The sequence below is a fragment of the Ursus maritimus genome, unplaced genomic scaffold (genome assembly GCF_017311325.1).
Source record: "Ursus maritimus isolate PB19 unplaced genomic scaffold, ASM1731132v1 scaffold_25, whole genome shotgun sequence".
NCBI lineage: Eukaryota > Metazoa > Chordata > Mammalia > Carnivora > Ursidae > Ursus > Ursus maritimus.
The window spans coordinates 23,384,783-23,401,826 of record NW_024425008.1 but is presented as its reverse complement, the minus strand read 5'-3'; the positions used below and the strand labels follow the sequence as shown (position 1 = coordinate 23,401,826).

Below are 17,044 nucleotides of genomic sequence, written 5' to 3'. Positions count from 1 at the left end.
AAAGAAGTAGAAGTTAATATGCAAATAAAAGCAGAGCAACGTTAAGTATTACTCAAGTTAAGTCAATTCAAGTTAAAAAGTATTAAGACATAGGGTTGTTACAGTGTTAAAAAGATCAGAGGAAAAGCAAGGATATCTGCTCTCACCCTCCTTATTTAACAGAGTACTAGAAGTTGTAGACAATGTAATAAGGCAAGAAAAGGGCAAAAAAGCATACAGATTGCAAAGACAAAATGAATCTGTCCCTACTTATAGATGACATGATTATTTATGTAGAAAATCCCAAAGAATCCACAAAAAGAATTCCCAGAACTAATAAATGAGTTCAGCAAGGTCACAGGAAACAAGCAATACAAAAACCAATTCTATTTATAGATATATTAGCAATGAACTCTTGGGCACTAAAATTAAAAATGCAATTCCATTCACACACACACAAAAGGAAACCTTGGATGTAAATCTAACAAAACATGTATAAGACTTGCATACTGGGGCACCTGGGTGGCACGGTTGGTTAAGTGGCCAATTCTTGGTTTGGCTCAGGTCATGATCTCGGGGTCATGAGATTGAGCCTGGTGTCCAGCTCTGTGCTCAGGACAGAGTCTGCTTGAGATTCTCTCTTCCTCCCCGTTGTCCCTCCCGCTCATGCTCGTGCTTTCTCTCTCAAATAAATAAATAAACCTTTACAAAAAAAAAAAAAAAAAAAGACTTGCATACTAAAAACTACAAAATGCTGACGAAATAAAGAAGAGCTAAATAAAAGGAGAGACATACTGTGTTCATGGATGGGAAAACTCAACATAATAAATATGTCAATTCTCCACAAATTGATCTACAGATGTAATGGTAAAATAAAAATTAATGACAACACCAAATGCTGGTGAGGATGCAGTGAAACTGGAACATACATTGCTAGCGATAATGTAAAACAATACAACCACTCTGAAAAACAGTTTGGCAGTGTCTTAAAAACAAACAAAAAACAAAACAAAACAAAAAGCATACAACTACCAACTGACCTAGGAATTGTAATCATGAGCATTTGTTCCAGATAAATGAAAATTCATGTTCACAAAAAACCTGTACATGAATGTTCATAGCAACTTTATTCATAATAGCCAAAAACTGAAAGAAAAAACAAAAACAAAACAGCTAAACTGGACACCACTCAGGAGTCCTTCCACAGATGAATGAGTAAAGTACGGTACATCCATGCTACAAATACTACTCAGCAATAAGAAGGAATAAACTATTAATATACCCAGCAACTTGGATGAATCTCCAGAGAATTATGCTGAATGAAAAAGGCCAATCCCAAAAGGTTACATACTCTCTGATTCCATTTATGTAACATTCTGGAAATGACAAAATACAGAAATGGAAAACAGATTAACAATTGCCAAGTTGAGGAGGAGATGGCCAATATGAAGGATCACTCAGTGATATAGACCTGTTCTAGATCTTGACTATATCAGTAGCATTATCCTGGTTGTAGTATTCTATTATAGTTTTATCATATCCATGTAGAGATATTTGTACTAAAATTTGTACCATTGGGGGAAAGTAGATAAATGGGTACATGGAATTTGTTTGTATTATTTTTCATGTGAATGATTTTTTGCATGTGAATGAGCTACCCAGGCACCCCAATAAATAAGTATTTTTTTAAAAGTTGTTTTTTTAAAAGAGTGGGGATGGGGCACTTGGGTGGCTCTGTCAGAAAAGCATCTGCCTTCGGCTCAGGTCATGATCCCGGGGTCCTGGGATTGAACCACACGTTGGGCTCTCCACTTAGCTGGGAGTCTGCTTCTCCCTCTCCTTTTCCCTCTGTGATCCTTCTTGCTTTTGCTCTCTCTCAAATATTTTTTTAAATAAAAAATTTAAAAAGAGTGGGGATGGAATTAAAAAGTACAATTCAGGGGCACCTGGGTGGCTCAGTTGGTTAAGTGTCTGCCTTTGGCTCAGGTCATGATCCCAGGGTCCTGTGATTGAGTCCCAAATCGGGCTCTCTGCTCAGTGGGGAGTCTGCTTCTCCCTCTGCCCCGCCCCCCGCTCATGCTCTCTCACAAAAATAAATGGATACAATCTTTAAAAAAATTAAGTCTTTAAAAAACGTTAAACAAGTGTTGAAAAAAAAGTACAATTCACCAAGAAGCCATTAATGTTATGAACTTTTATTCATCAGATGATATGGCTTCAAACTTTACAAAGATTATCAGAAATATGAAGAGCATGTGAGAAACTACAGAGTGGAATACTAATTAGAAATACTAATTAGAAATACTAATATGTCATGTCTAACAAATCATCTGATGAAAATATAGAACAGCACTTTTTCAACTTTAATGTGGTTATCACTTGGGATTTTGTAAAAATGCAGATTCTGATTCCATATAACTAGGGTGGGGCCCCAGATTCTCTGTTTCTAAACAAATTTCCAGATGATGGCGTGGATCCCAGCTCGTCTGAGTAACAAGGATATAGTGGATTTGAATAACACAGGAACTTTGTGCCCAACAAGGTCATCGTTATTTTAAAGACCAATAGCACATAGCCAAAGAGGCTAGATGAGCCTTCTTAGCTCTTACTATTTTTATAATAATAATGTGATTGAAATTAAATGAGACATAAATATTCAATTCAAGAAGCTAAGAAAAAAAGCCACAAAATAACGCGAAAGAAAAGAGGAAGGAACTAATTATTAAAGATAAAAGTAGAAATACTTGAATTAAAAAGTTGACCAGTAGAATTAATAAATAAAACTATAAACTGATTATTTTAAAAGATCAATAAAATAGACAAGCTGTTAGCAAATTTAACCAAGAAAAATTTTAAAACACATATACAATCTTAGAAATGCAAAATAAGATATAATCTAATGAGATTTTAAAAATACAAGTACAATTATAGGCCATCAAATTTGAAATCCAGATAAAAATGAAATATTTTTGCTAGAAAAATACCAATTACCAAAGTTGACTCAGGAAGTAGTAAACCTGAACAGATCATAAATTGGAAAAACTGAAAAGACTGTCGAATTGCAACTTTCCCTGCCAGATATTTGGACCGGAGAGATCTGCAGTAAAGTTCTGTCAAATCTTCAAGAAACCTCTAAATTCCTCTGTTCTGTTCCAGAAAATAAAGGCTTCCTAATTCTATGAGGTTAACACAGTGTTGATACCAAATTTGAAAACTACAGACCAATTTTATTTTTCAGTATGATGAAAATGTCTTAAACAAAATACAAGCAAAACAGATCTGGAAGCGTGTTATTAAGTAGAGTTTAAGAATGCAATGAAAGCTTAATATTAGGAAATCTATTTATGTTGTTTACAACATTAATTAAAGGAAGGGAGAGATAGGAAACCCAGTCTACACATACATTTTGGTCAATGTGACTTTTCTTTTTTAAAGATTTTATTTATTTATTTGAGAGAGAGAGAGCATGTGTGCACAAGCAGAGGGGTCGGGGGGAGAGGCAGAGGGAGAAGCAGACTCCCTGCTAAGCAGGAAGCCCAATGTGGGACTAGATCCAAGGACCCCGAGACCATGATGACCTGAGCCAAAGGCAGCTGCTTAACCAACTGAGCCAACCAGGCGCCTGGTTAATGTAACTTTTAAGTCTTTTTTTTTTTTTTAATCTGTAAGTTCCCCTTCCTCTTTTTTTTTTCCTCTTGCAGTTTATTTGTTGAAGAAATTGGGTTGTTTATCCTCTAAAGTTTCCCATATTCTGGATTTTGCTGATTATATCTCATGGTCATTTAACACTTTACTGTCTCTTGAATTTGTATCTATAGACTTGATCAAATTCAGGTTTGACTTTTTTTGATAAGAATATCTCATCTGTGTCTATTTTTTTTTTCATTTGTGTCTATTTTTATCCAGAAACACATTGTCTCTCCTTCTGCAGTGTTAAGGCTGATTAACAGATTCAGTCTGATCTATTCATTATGAAGTTCCCCCGTCAACTTTTCACCTAATGTTGCCTAGATTCATTATTTCATTAAAGGTTGCAAAAAGATGATATTCCATCACTCCTTCTTCATTTTCAACTTGATAAGTAGTGCCAGAAGCCAAGAGCAAACGTCCCACTCAGTGACTTAACATTAAAAACAGCCTATTTTTCAAGTTCATTTGTCAAAGCATATGTTAATAGTAGTTACCTCTGGAAAATGGGATTTGAGGGAGGTACTTTCACTTTCTGTTTGGTACATTTTAGTTGATACCCTATTTACCACAAACATTTGTTATTTTTCTAATTTTTCAGGTCATTTTTTAAAAATTCACATGAAGGGGGCGGCTGGGTGATTCAGTTGGTTAAGTGTCTGATTTTGGCTCAGGTCATGATCTTCAGGTCCTGGGATCCAGCCCCAAGTCAGGTTCCATGCTCAGTGGGGAGTCTGCTTGTCCCTCTCCCTCTCCTTCTGCCCTTCCCCCCCTGCTTTGTTTCTCTCTCACATAAATAAATAAAATATTTTTTAAAAATGCACACAGAGGGGGCGCCTGGGTGGCACAGCGGTTAAGCGTCTGCCTTCGGCTCAGGGCGTGATCCCGGCGTCATGGGATCGAGCCCCACATCAGGCTCCTCCGCTATGAGCCTGCTTCTTCCTCTCCCTCCCCCTGCTTGTGTTCCCTCTCTCGCTGGCTGTCTCTATCTCTGTCGAATAAATAAATAAAATCTTTAAAAAAAAAAAAATGCACACAGAGAATAAATGTGTAAGAAGGATTAAGATTTTGGAAAATAATGTTAAAGAGGACTTGGCCTACCAGATACCAAAATATAGATACACATTATAGTAATTAATCATAACATGGGAATAGAAAAATAGGTCCACAGTTCAGAATACAGTCTAAAAATATACCCACAAATATCTTGCAGTTTAGCCAATGATGAAAATCTTATTTCAAACTGGTAGGAAAAGAAACAACTATTCTATAAATAATGTTAGGACAATTGGCTTTCCAAAATGAATAGAAGATATTAAAAATCCCAAACTGATCCAAGATTTAAATATTTAAAAAATAAATTACTAGAAGAAAAGATAGAATATCTTAGGATGAAGAGGTTCTTAATAAGTATGACTTGAAACCCTAAAGTCATAAAGAAGTAATTTGACAATTTTGACTACAAAAATTAGAATCCTTGAACAGCAAAAGTTACCAAAAAGTAAGAAAAATATGAAAATTATTTCCAAAATACATAACATATTCCTACTAAAAACCTTTTATAAAACAATAAATAAAAGCAAACAATCCAAAAGAAAAATAGACAAACAATATAAAATGAGAATGAGAGAGAACACAAGAGCAACAAGTTGGAAGCTGGAAAAAATATGGACAAATGATAACACTGAGCTGAACCTGAAGTCAACAATAGGGAAAACCAAGACACAGTCCATTTACATCATAGAACCCACAAAAGACTCAGGAAGTACATCAGGAAGTGGAACTGAGATGGGACTAAAAATAGGATGATGGGTTGAAAATCTTAAAAGGGAGAGAGACCCTCACAGCACCCTACCAACTGTATAGTCAGAAGACTGTCCCTCCTCCTCCCCAACAGAAGATGTATTCTCTGGAAGGGTTAAATAGAGGGTCTCTGGACAGGGAGACAATAGGTACTGTTGAAGGAAAGAATTTGTTGAATAGAGGAGGGAAAAGTAAAAAAAAGAAGAAAAAATCTAGTGATAAGACCACCCCTCCTCTTACACAGCTTTCTTTCCCCAAGTTGGGTACCAAAGACTTAAAGATACCAATATTCAAGGTTTCCAAGGAAACAGCTGATCAAATCACTCTGTAATAAAGACCACAGTAGCACAGAGTTTCCAAAAGGGGGTCAGCTCAGGGGTAGAACATTTGACTGCAGAGTTTCCAAGCAACTTTCTAGTACTGGGATCTTAAATATAAGCAGACAAAGTTCTCCATATACTGAATAAAGCTGCTCAAATGAGTGATAGAGATCAAAACAAATGATCAGAAAACAACCTGAAAGAAACAGACTCCTCACAGAAGAAAAAAATTCTTTCATTTACAATCTTAAAGGGATAAGAGATGGTATTGCATAGTGAAATGACAACAGTATGCTACATAGAAAAGGAGTATTTGGAGACTTTTTAAAAAATCTTTGAAAATATTCAAAATAGGGGCCTCTCGGTGGCTCTGTCAGTTAAATGCCGAAGCGTCTGCCTTCATCTCAAGTCATGATCTCAGGGTCCTGGGGTCGAGCCCTGCACTGGGCTCTCTACTCAGCAGCAGGTCAGCTTCTCCCTCTTCCTCTGTGACTTCTCTCACTTTTGCTCTCAAATAAATAAATAAAATCTTAAAAAAAAAAAAAAAAAGAAAATATCCAAAATAGGGGCCCCTGGGTGGCTCAGTCAGTTGGCTGTCTGACTCTTGGTTTTAGCTTGGATCGTAGTCTTGGGGTTGTGGGATTGAGCCCTGTGTTGGGCTCCCTGCTCAGCGGGGAGTCTGCTTCTCCCTCTCCCTCTGCCCCTCCCCCCTGCTCATGCGCGTGCACTCTCTCTCTCTCCTTCCCTCTCTCTCTTTCTCCCTCAAATAAATATTTTTTTAAAAACCCCAAGAATGTATTATTTTAAAGACTACATGAAAGGCAAAAAAGAGAAAAAAAAGCACCTGCTAAGAAAACAGTGTGGGAGAAATTAGAATAGCCAGCTGTCTGATGCCTTACCTTCGCTGAGATAGGTTCTTGCTATAGACTTGGCTGACAATATCATGTAACTGAAATATGGGGCAAGATGCTCCATCTTTCTCACAGGCTTCAACGTGCACAGAGAGTAACAGTTCATTCAGAAGCTGTAGCACTTGTAAGTGAGGCATGTCCCTTGCGGTGCAGATGTTTAGGACCACGTACAACACTCCTTCCAACCACTTGATATTGAGGATTATTCCCCCTACACATTAATGGGGAGGGAAATACCAGTTAGCACCACCGAAAGGGTTTGCCTAGAATGTAGGACAAGATAGGTCGGTCATATGCACCTGAAGATAAGCAAACACTCCTCTTTGTAAGCCAAGAGCCCTAATTGTGCCCTTTATAACAAATTGTGTGTCAACCCTACCATAGGAGGACAGGTATGACTAATGTAGACATTGCTAATGGCAAAAGCATCCTAGAAATCTCTAGAATGATCCTTCCAATGAGGAGAAGAGACTTGGGAAAAATACAAGACTAGAGCAGGGAAAAGCTGCTGAGTGCCAGACATCACATTCTCCTGTTTCAATAGGCTCTTCATGTGTGGCTGTTTCTGGTTCAGCCTTAACAGGTCTGAAGGCTCAGACTTCTGCTTTCCCAAAAGAAGGCTGGCTTTTTGCCACCAAAACTGTTCCCATTCAAAACCTAAATAGCTGGGGGTGCCTGGGTGGCTCAGTTGGGTGAGCATCTGCCTTTGGCTCAGGTCATGATCCTGGGGTTCTGGGATCAAGCCTCTTGCTGGGCTCCCTGCTCGGTGGGGAGCCTGCTTCTCCCTCTGCTTCTCCCTCTGCTTCTCCCCCCGCTTATGCTCTCTCTCTTACTCTCTCTGTCAAATAAATAAATAAAATCTTTAAAAAAACGAAACAAAACAAAACAAAAAACTAAAGAGCTCAGAAAGTGTCCAGCCTGTATCCCCCTACACACACACCCAAGACACACACACACACACACACACACACACACACACAGGGATTATAAAATAGCACCAGGCCAAGAGGAAAGTAACTTTCAAAAGAGTGCCCAAAACGAAGCAAGCCATTACCAGCAGGACTGTAGGGGCAGGTAGCCTGAAGAATCACAGGATCTCGGAGAGCAGCCGTGATGTCCTTATGGGCCCCCCAGATGTTGACAAAATCTTCAACACAATGATACTGAGGCCGCAAGATATTGGTGTGGTTCAGTAGGAGTTTCAACCTAAAAGGAAAGCCCCCAAGACAGGAGGTGCAGAGCCAGGACTCCCATAAGCCATTCCATAATCTGCGTTGGATCGCATCCAACCCCAACCACTTCCTGCCCCGCACAGCACCGCTCAGAGGCAGCACTGAGGGCACTCCTTATCAGTTGGATCCTTCAGCAGTCTACCTGACATTTAGTGAATGTTGTCTCGTGCCAGGCACTAGGCTAGACAGCAGGGGTGCAAAAATAATATTTGACACATGCTGTCTATCACTTTTCATGTTGTGGACTGCTGGTTTCCCCTCCCACTGATGCACAAGGGGAACACACCAGTTAGCTTCCAGCGGTGGGAAGCAATGCTCCATTGCAGTTCTAAACATTTGCGCATCAAAGAAAACAGTCCACCCACAAGGGCTGTTTATGGAGAAGTGGGGAAGACACAATTAGAAACGCTGGCTGGGTGTTGCAGGTGAAGCAGCTTCCACCTTATTACTGGGAATGATCAACTCCAAGGCGGGGTGTGTGTGTGTGTGTGTGTGTGTGTGTGTGTGTGTGTAAGGAGCCAGATATGAGGGGACGGAGCAGTTCTGCCAGCTCCAGGTTCACCCTAACAGGATACCTGGCTATTGGGACGGCAGCTACGAAGCTGTACACGATGCAGCCTTTTTCAAGGCGGGTTTGAATTTCTAGGCAGATGTTAGACAGCTGAGATGGCAGGCAGCAGAGGAATATCACATTGGCCCAGTCCACCAAATAAGGGTTGTGGTAAAAACACTGGATTCCCAGTTTCTGGAACTCATCTGGGGGGGGGGGATAAAGGAAGAAAGAAAGATTAGAATACAAAGGAGTTTGACCTAAACCTCAGCTGTGGGGAGAAGATCACTATGACTCTTTCTCAAGTCCTGTCTCCACATAAATCAAAGAGACCCCCTCCTCACATCTTCTAAGAGACACGGGCTGTGCCCTAACCCCATTATCAAAGCAGCCAGTGTCACTGCAGCCGGGCTTGAGATTATAATTCATCCTTATCCTATTTTTACACTAAACGCTAGAATTTTTTAGGTAGGTTTGTCTGTTTTTTAGGAAGAAAAAAATCTGGAAGAAGCCTTCTTGCTCTAATTTACTGACGGTTTATCACGTGCCAGGTAGTGTGCAAAGTACTTTATGTACATTATCGAAGTCAATCCTCACAAGGACCTTCTGAGATTAGTATTATTCCTATAATATAGATGAGGAAACTGAGGTTTTGAGAAATCATGGGGCTTGAGCTGATGGGAAAGGCTAAGAGGGTGGAAGAATATAGGGCAAAGGCTGGGAGGAGTTTGGAAAGATATACTTAGCTTCAGTAAAGTATATGCAACTTACTGTGAATAAGATAGTTTTAAAAGTTGAGAGAAATGTGATGACTCATGTATATGCATTCAGTCCCTGGCAGTTAATCATTTGTACTTATTCGATAGGAATATCAAAAGTAAAAGTGTAAACTCACATAAGGTAGTGTGTTTTAAGGGTTATTGGAAAACAGAATGTTACAGACATTGAAGAAGTTGAGTTCTTATTTTAACCACCAAGAGTACATGATACATTTGATGCTGATGTTATCTGGGCCCTCGTAAACCTGGAAGATGAACGGGACAAAGAGGAAGTTTAGAAAACATTCCCATCCATTCTTCTTTCAAAGGTTGTTCTCAAAAGTGTATAGAATCTGATGCTGAGGGGTGCTGGGTGGCTCAGTCGGTTAAACATCTGCCTTTGGCTTAGATCATGATCCTTAGGGTGGTCCCTGCTGGGTGGGCAATCTGCTTCTCCCTCTCCCTCCCCCACCCCAGCTCATGCTCTCTTCTGTCAAATAAATAAATAAAATCTTAAAAAGAAAAAGAAAAACGAAATTGATGCTAAGCATTTTGAATTCTTTCTTCCGTACACAACATGCAGGGATGTTCTAAAACTGTAATTTTATTATTAATAAATATAGTGCTTTCCAAAGAATATATGCACCTTATTTAAACATATATACTAGTCCTATAAAATTTGAGAAATTTGTCTTACATGGTAAGATTTTTTTTAAGTTTAATATAGAAAGAATGTTTGCAAATTAATAAGAAAAATTTAGGCATTCCAACAGAAAAACTGGACAAAAAGAACTCAAAAAAATGAAATAGTAATAAAGCTATAAAACATATTCAGTTCTTCTAGTGATCAATGAAGAATATATTAAAATAAGAAAAATTTAAAAAGCCTATTAAAACGGTGATTAAGGGGCACCTGGGTAGCTCAGTTGGTTGAGAGTCAGACTAGGTAACCCTAAAATCATGATTTTGAAGAATGTTAAATAATAGAATATGCTCACGATACTCAGTGAAAAATACAGACTACAGACAACTTTGTCACAGTACCAATTATTGATCAAATTTGATATAATCAGAAAAATACAGGAAGGAAATGATAACCCTGGTAAGATATCACAGATAGTTATTATTTACTTCCTTATAGAGGTAATTTTCTATAATATGCATACTATTATTTTACATTTTTATTATTAGAGTATAATTTATATACAGGGCAATGTATAGATCTGAAGTATCTAGTCTGATCATTTTTGACAAATGCATACACCCATGTAACTCATACCTCTCTCAAGATATAAAACGCTTTCATCTCCTTAGAAAGTTCCCTTCCCACCCCCCAGTCAGTCTCCCCAGCAGCCACCACCGTTCTGATTTCTATCACCATAGACTAGGAAGTGGAATCATTATAAAACATTTTTTTAACTTAGTAATTGTTATTTATTTTTTTAAAGATTTCAATAAGTTAATTAGAGAGCATGAGCAGGGGAGGCGCAGAGGGAAAGGGAGAGAGAATCTCAAGTAGACTCAATGCCCAGTGCAGAGCCTGACACGAGGCTCCATCCCACAACCCCAAGATCATGACCTGAGCCAAAACCAAGACTTGGTGCTCAACTGACTGAGTCACCCAGGCGCCCCACTAATTGCTATTTTTAAAAACACAAGGTCAAATATTTGGAACTCGTTAATACTCACCAGAGTCTAACTGGTCCAGTTAGAAGATTTGAACTCTCTTTGGAAAGCTTCTCTGTATCAAAGACCCAGAAAGCTATCTTACCGCCAAGGGCACAGGGAGGAGAGATGAATAGCAAACATTTACATGGAGAAGAAAGTTTTCCTTTTTCCTTTTTCTCTTTTTTTAGTAAAAAGATAAAGTTTTATTTGATCTGAAGAGAAACAGGAGCATAAGAAAGTTGTTCTAACGAACGTTAAATACCATATTTCTGTGGGCGCCTGACTGGTTCAGTCGGTGGAGCTTGCAACTCTGGATCTCAGGGTTGTGGGTTTGAGCCTCACATTGGGTGCAGAGATTACTTAAAAAGTAAAATCTTTTTAAAAAACCACACACTTGGGGCGCCTGGATGGCTCAGTCGGTTGAGTGTCTGACTCTTGATTCTGGCTCAGGTCATGATCTCAGGATTATGAGACTGAGCCCTGCTTCAGGCTCCATGCTCGGTAGGAAGTCTGCTTGAGATTCTCTCTCTACCGCCTCGCCCTCTGCCCCTCCCCCCACTCGCACACACATGATCTCTCTAATAAATAAATAAAATAAATAAATAAATAAATAAATCTTTAAACACACACACACACACACACACACACACACACACACACCTTTCTTTTTTCAGGGCTAGCAAGCAGACAACTCAGAATGCTGCGTGCAGGGATTCCTTTTTCAAGGGACCCTTTCAAAACGGCCTCATCAATACCCGAGTCCCTCTCTGCCACACGCTGCTCCTCACCCAGGGCCTCTGGCCTCCGAGTGGATATCCTCAGGTTCTCAGCAGGGATGGGGACAAGCTGAAGCAGTACACGAGCCAGCTGCTTCCCAAGGTGGCCACCTCCAATGATGCCCACCTTTAACTCATCATCATCACGAATGCCAGTAAGCAATCCAGTCAAGAGACGGCTGGAAGTTTGCTTCTCATGGAATGATTCCCTGGAGAATGAACACACAGACACATAAGTAAATACACGTACACCCTGGAGCTCTTAACTGTCACCCTCCGATGTTCTCTGCTTTAACTTCCTCATGTGGCAGCCTGGTGGCACCTTCAGTAGTCCAGAGATAAGGCATTCCAAATAGGTGCTACTTATCCAGCATTACTGGGGAAAGAAATGTTCCCCCTGAGTGAATTTTCCACAAAGTAAAGCACACCCCTTCAGGGACCAAAACTTGTTTAAAACATTTTTAAGTGAACATACTTTGCTGTTGTTACATGTACCATGCATTTCCCTGCCTTCATAAACACAAGGTCTGAATATTTAACTGTTTGACTCAGAACGATCCTTGTGAACAGCCAACTGTTTCTGCAGCATCCTGGAACACTGGGGGCCAGCTCCTTCATTGCTTCCTGAGCAGACAGCTGTCAGTTTTCATTGCCATGAGAAGCATAGCCCCCTCCTACCATACACCTACTCTTTCTGGTTTACTATTTTAGTTTTGCATACATCTGGGTAACCAGGTAACAGCTTTTTTCAAGCATATGATTTTTTATATAAAAGTAAGTGGTATATAGGGGAAAACAAAGCTGAGAAATTGAGGATCAAAGGTTTGAGGTCNCTCTTTCCAGAGGCTCACTTACTGTTGGTTCTGGATATGTTTCCTTGGCCTAAGGTGAACAAAGTCTGATGTCTGAATACATAAGGCATTGTTTACTGTTGTTATATGACAATCTTCTATTTGTTCTCTATTTCTATTAAAATTAGTCTTAAGCTCTGGAGTTTCCATATAAACATCACAAGCCACTTTCTATTTAAGGCATTCTATTTAAGCGTATTCTCTGTGCCAAATATAAAATGCTTCCCAGAAAATTCACATTTTGGTCTCTCACCACTCATCTGCGATGCAACCAGAAGGTTTATGTATTCGTATCAGTCAACCAATCAGCAGACTCATTAAGCAGCCTGCCTCTTTGTGTATCTGCTATTATCTGTAACATGTTCAATTCAGATCTGGTCCCACCATCCAGGAGTTGATCTAATTTCAGAAAAAAGTAGTTGGGGCGGGGGGCGCTACCAATGTTCCAGGAGTAGCTTATAGAATTCAGGAGTCTGGGCTTAGGTATACTTTCTGTTTAAATGTCCGAAGCCACGTTGTACAAAGACACCAGAGGTCAGGACTAGACTGAGCTTCTTTGCAAATCAGTATCCCTGGGTTTCATGAAAATCCCTTGACCAAAAGGACCCCCAAAGTTTCAGGTGGCTTTCCTGTTAGGGAGAATTCCACTATTAGCTTAGCCCTGAAAGGAAGAACCAACCTCATTTTCGGCCAACAGCCACAGGATAGCTAGTCATTGGTAGCTGTGGTCCCAGTAAGTGAATGAATGGGTGAATGAATGATCATTTAATCAATCCACCCACCAAAAGGAAACCACCACAAGCTATGCTTTGGTATGTAACCACAGCCGAGACTCTGGTATGCATTTCCCAGTGTCTTCGGACCAGGAGTGATTGACTATGGGTTGGAAAAGTTAGGAAGACACTCCCCCTGCCAAAGGTATCCTCCAATATAGAAAGTTAAGTCATTTGGATTCTCCACAGGGATATTCTTCTCCATCTGCCTGACCTTGGAGACCTAGCTTACCTCAAATTACAGAGTAGCTTGCAGAAGAAGGTTGCATGGGCACAGGCCTTGATCATCAGCCCTCGAGAACGGCCCTGCAAATACAGCCAGCTGCGATCTTCCTCTTGAATCCCATACTCAAACTGCAGGGACTCAAGGTCCCCCAGCATGTCCATTTCCAAGCCACCATCTCCTGCAGTGACAGATAGCAGTTTGGCTCCCTGTCTTGGAAGACGAGGGAGTCTATGCAGGAGGGTGTGTGCCCAAGTCACAGGCTCTCGTGATGGTGGGCTTCAGCACCTCTCTCCTCCCACATTCTGTACTTGCAGTGCGAGTCCTGGAGGATTCACAAAAAACCTGAACAAAAATCCAAAGTAATGTTCCTCCACGTAGGCTACATGCACTCTTTTCGACAGATGCATTTACATTAGCCGTGGGTTTTGCAGATGCTCGTGGGCCAGGACCTTCTCCCTTCCATTCCCTCCTAGCCTCTAGAAATAGAACTGGCCATGTACACCACACTTCAGGGGAATTTTTTTCACTAAACTCTGTGTTCCCCAAAGGATAGGAAAGAGCCCAAACTAAATAACATGGTCTCCTGCCTAGGGCAAGGACATCTGGATTTTAGAAAATGAAGCCAGAGATATATAAGCCCATTTACATATATCTTTCACCAACCAAAGTGAGGAGAAGGTGGCACCACTCCTCAGTATTTCTGGTCCTGGAGAGTAAGAACTATATTTCCAGGGAGAATTACCCAAGAAAGTTGTCATTATGACTCCTTAGCTACCAGATTGCTTCAGTCTGTGCCTTAAAGGGGCCAGCCCCACACAGAGGTTTTCACACCTGCCTTGTGAGGACAGGAATTCTTTCCACTAGTTTTTTTTTTTTTTCTCCCAAGGATTTATCCATTTATTTGACGGGGTAGGATCAGAGGGAGAGGGGGAGAGTCTCAAGCAGACTCCCTGCTGAGTGCAGGATCTCACGACCCTGAGATCATGACCTGAGCTGAAATCAAGAGTTGGACACTCAACTGACTGAGCCACTCAGGTACCTCTTTCCACTAATTCTAGGAGCACTAGAAACAGGGAAGTATGGGATCCTCCTTTTCCTAACAGAAGGTTTTAGGCTTCTAGTTTTTACCCAGACTGTAATATCATACAGATCTCAGCACGGCTCAAGGAGTTATTTTTCAAACTCCTTCTTTTTGTATTCAAGATCCCAATGAATAAGATGACGAAGTTCTGGGGATCTAATGTACACCGTAGTGACTATAGTTAATTATACTATATGCCTAGAATTTGCTAAGAGTAGATCCTAAATGTGCTCACCACGTACACACACACAAAAGGTAACTATATGAGATGACAGATGTGTTAATTAACTGAACTGTGGTAATCATTTTATAATATGTATCGAATCATGTTAAATATATACAATTTTTATTTTATTTTTTATATTATACAATTATACCTCAGTAAAGCCAGGGAAAGAATCAGTGATATTTAGAACTCTATTTTATTATAGCAATGGCAAAACTGAGATCAGAAATCAAAACTACTAAAATTTCTAATCTACTTTTTTTGAAAGTAATCTCTACATTCCATATGGGGCTCAAACTCATGATCCCGAGATCAAGAGTTGCACCCTCTACAGACTGAGCCAGGTAGGCACCACTCTAATACACTTTTTAAATTTAAAAAAATTGAGGTGAAACTCACATAACATAGCCATTTAGAAGTGAACAATTCAGGGGCGCCTGGGTGGCTCAGTTGGTTAAGCGTCTGCCTTCGGCTCAGGTCATGATCCCAGGGTCCTGGGATTGAGCCTGGTGTCGGGCTCCCTGCTCAGCGGAGAACTTGCTTCTCCCTCTCCCTCTGCTACTCTCCGTGCTTGTGCTCTCTCTCTCTAATAAATAAAATCTTAAAAAAAAAAAAAGTCAACAATTCAGTACGTTCACAATACACTCACACCCACTACCTCTAGTTCCAAAACATTTTTATCTTCCCGATAAAGGAAACCCTTTACCCATTAAGCAATTACTCCCCACTTGCTGGCCACCCTCCTCAGCCCCTGGCACCATAAGTTTGCTTTTTGTCTCTGCAGATTTACCTTTTCGGGATGTTTCATGTGAATGGAACCATACAATATGTGACCTTTCATGTCTCTGGCCTCTCTAATCCCTTTCACAGCAGGGATTTTTAAATAATTTTTTTTTTTAATTTAAATTCACGTTAGTTAACATACAGTGCAGCACTGGTTTCAGGAGCAGAATCCAGTGATTCATCACCACATACAAACCCAGTGCTCATCCCAAGTGCCCTCCTTAATGCCCATCACCCATGTAGCCCATTCCCCACCTACCTCCCCTCCAGCAACCCTGTTTGTTCTCTATAGTTCAGTCTCTTATGGTTTGTCTCCCCGTTTTTATCTTATTTTACTTTTCCTTCCCTTCTCCTTTGTTCATCTGTTTTGTTTCTTCAAATTTCACCTGAGTGAAATCATGATTTTTGTCTTTCTCTTATTTTGCTTAGCATAACACATTCTAGTTCCATCCACGTTGTTGCAAATGTGAAGATTTCATTTTTTGATCACAGTAATATTCTGTGTGTGTGTATATACACACACACATATATATGTATATATGCATATATATATATAAAATCATACACACACACATCTTTTTATCTGTTTATCAGTTGATAGACATTTGGGCTCTTTCCACAATTTGGCAATTGTTGATAATGCTATGAACATTGGGGTGCACGTGCCCCTCTGAATCAGCATTTTTGTATTTTGTATCCTTTGAATAAATACCTAGTAGTGCAATTGCTGGGTCATAGGGTAGCTCTATTTTTAACTTTTTGAGGAACCGCCATACTACTTTCCAGAGTGACTGCACCAGTTTGCACTCCCACCGACAATGCACAAGGTTTCCTCTTTCTTCACAGCCTCACCAACACCTTTTGTTTCCTCAGTTGTTAATTTTAGCCATTCTGACAGGCTTGAGGTGGTATCTAATTGTGGTTTTGATTTATATTTCCCTGATGATGAGTGACGTTGAGTATCTTTTCATGTGTCTGTTAGCCATCTGGCTATCTTCTTTGGAAAAGTGTCTATTCATGTCTTCTGCCCATTTCTTAACTGGATTATTTGTTTTTTAGGTGTTGAGTTTGGTAAGTTCTTTATAGATTTAGGATACTAACCCTTTATCCAATATGTCCTTTGCAAATATCTTCTTCCATTCCATGGGTTGCCTTTTGGGTTTTGTTGTTTCCTTTGCTGTGCAGAAGATTTTATCTTGATGAGGTCCCAACAGTTCACTTTTGCTTTTGTTTCCCTTGCCTCTGGAGATGTGTTTAGTAAGAAGTTGCTGTGGCCAAGGTCAAAGAGGTTGCTACCTGTTTTCTCCTCTATGATTTTGATGGTTTCCTGTCTTACATTTAGGTCTTTCATACATTTTGAATTTATCTTTGTGTATGGTATAAGAAAGTGGTCCAGTTTCATTCTTCTGCATGGCGCTGT

At 39.9% G+C, this 17,044-nt stretch overlaps 1 protein-coding gene across 1 annotated transcript in view; it reads right to left on the bottom strand.

Moving 5' to 3' along the window:
- The window catches only part of NOXRED1 (NADP dependent oxidoreductase domain containing 1), a 15,177-nt gene extending 1,482 nt beyond the window's left edge, over nt 1-13,695 (bottom strand). Inside the window, exons 1-6 of the mRNA XM_040641252.1 lie at nt 13,541-13,695; nt 12,540-12,589; nt 11,697-11,945; nt 8,508-8,688; nt 7,755-7,906; nt 6,689-6,911 (exon numbers count right to left, since the gene is read on the bottom strand). Coding sequence (XP_040497186.1) covers nt 6,689-6,911; nt 7,755-7,906; nt 8,508-8,688; nt 11,697-11,945; nt 12,540-12,589; nt 13,541-13,695 — 1,010 coding nt within the window. The remainder of the gene's footprint in view (nt 1-6,688; nt 6,912-7,754; nt 7,907-8,507; nt 8,689-11,696; nt 11,946-12,539; nt 12,590-13,540) is intronic.
- Nucleotides 13,696-17,044: the final 3,349 nt, after the last annotated feature.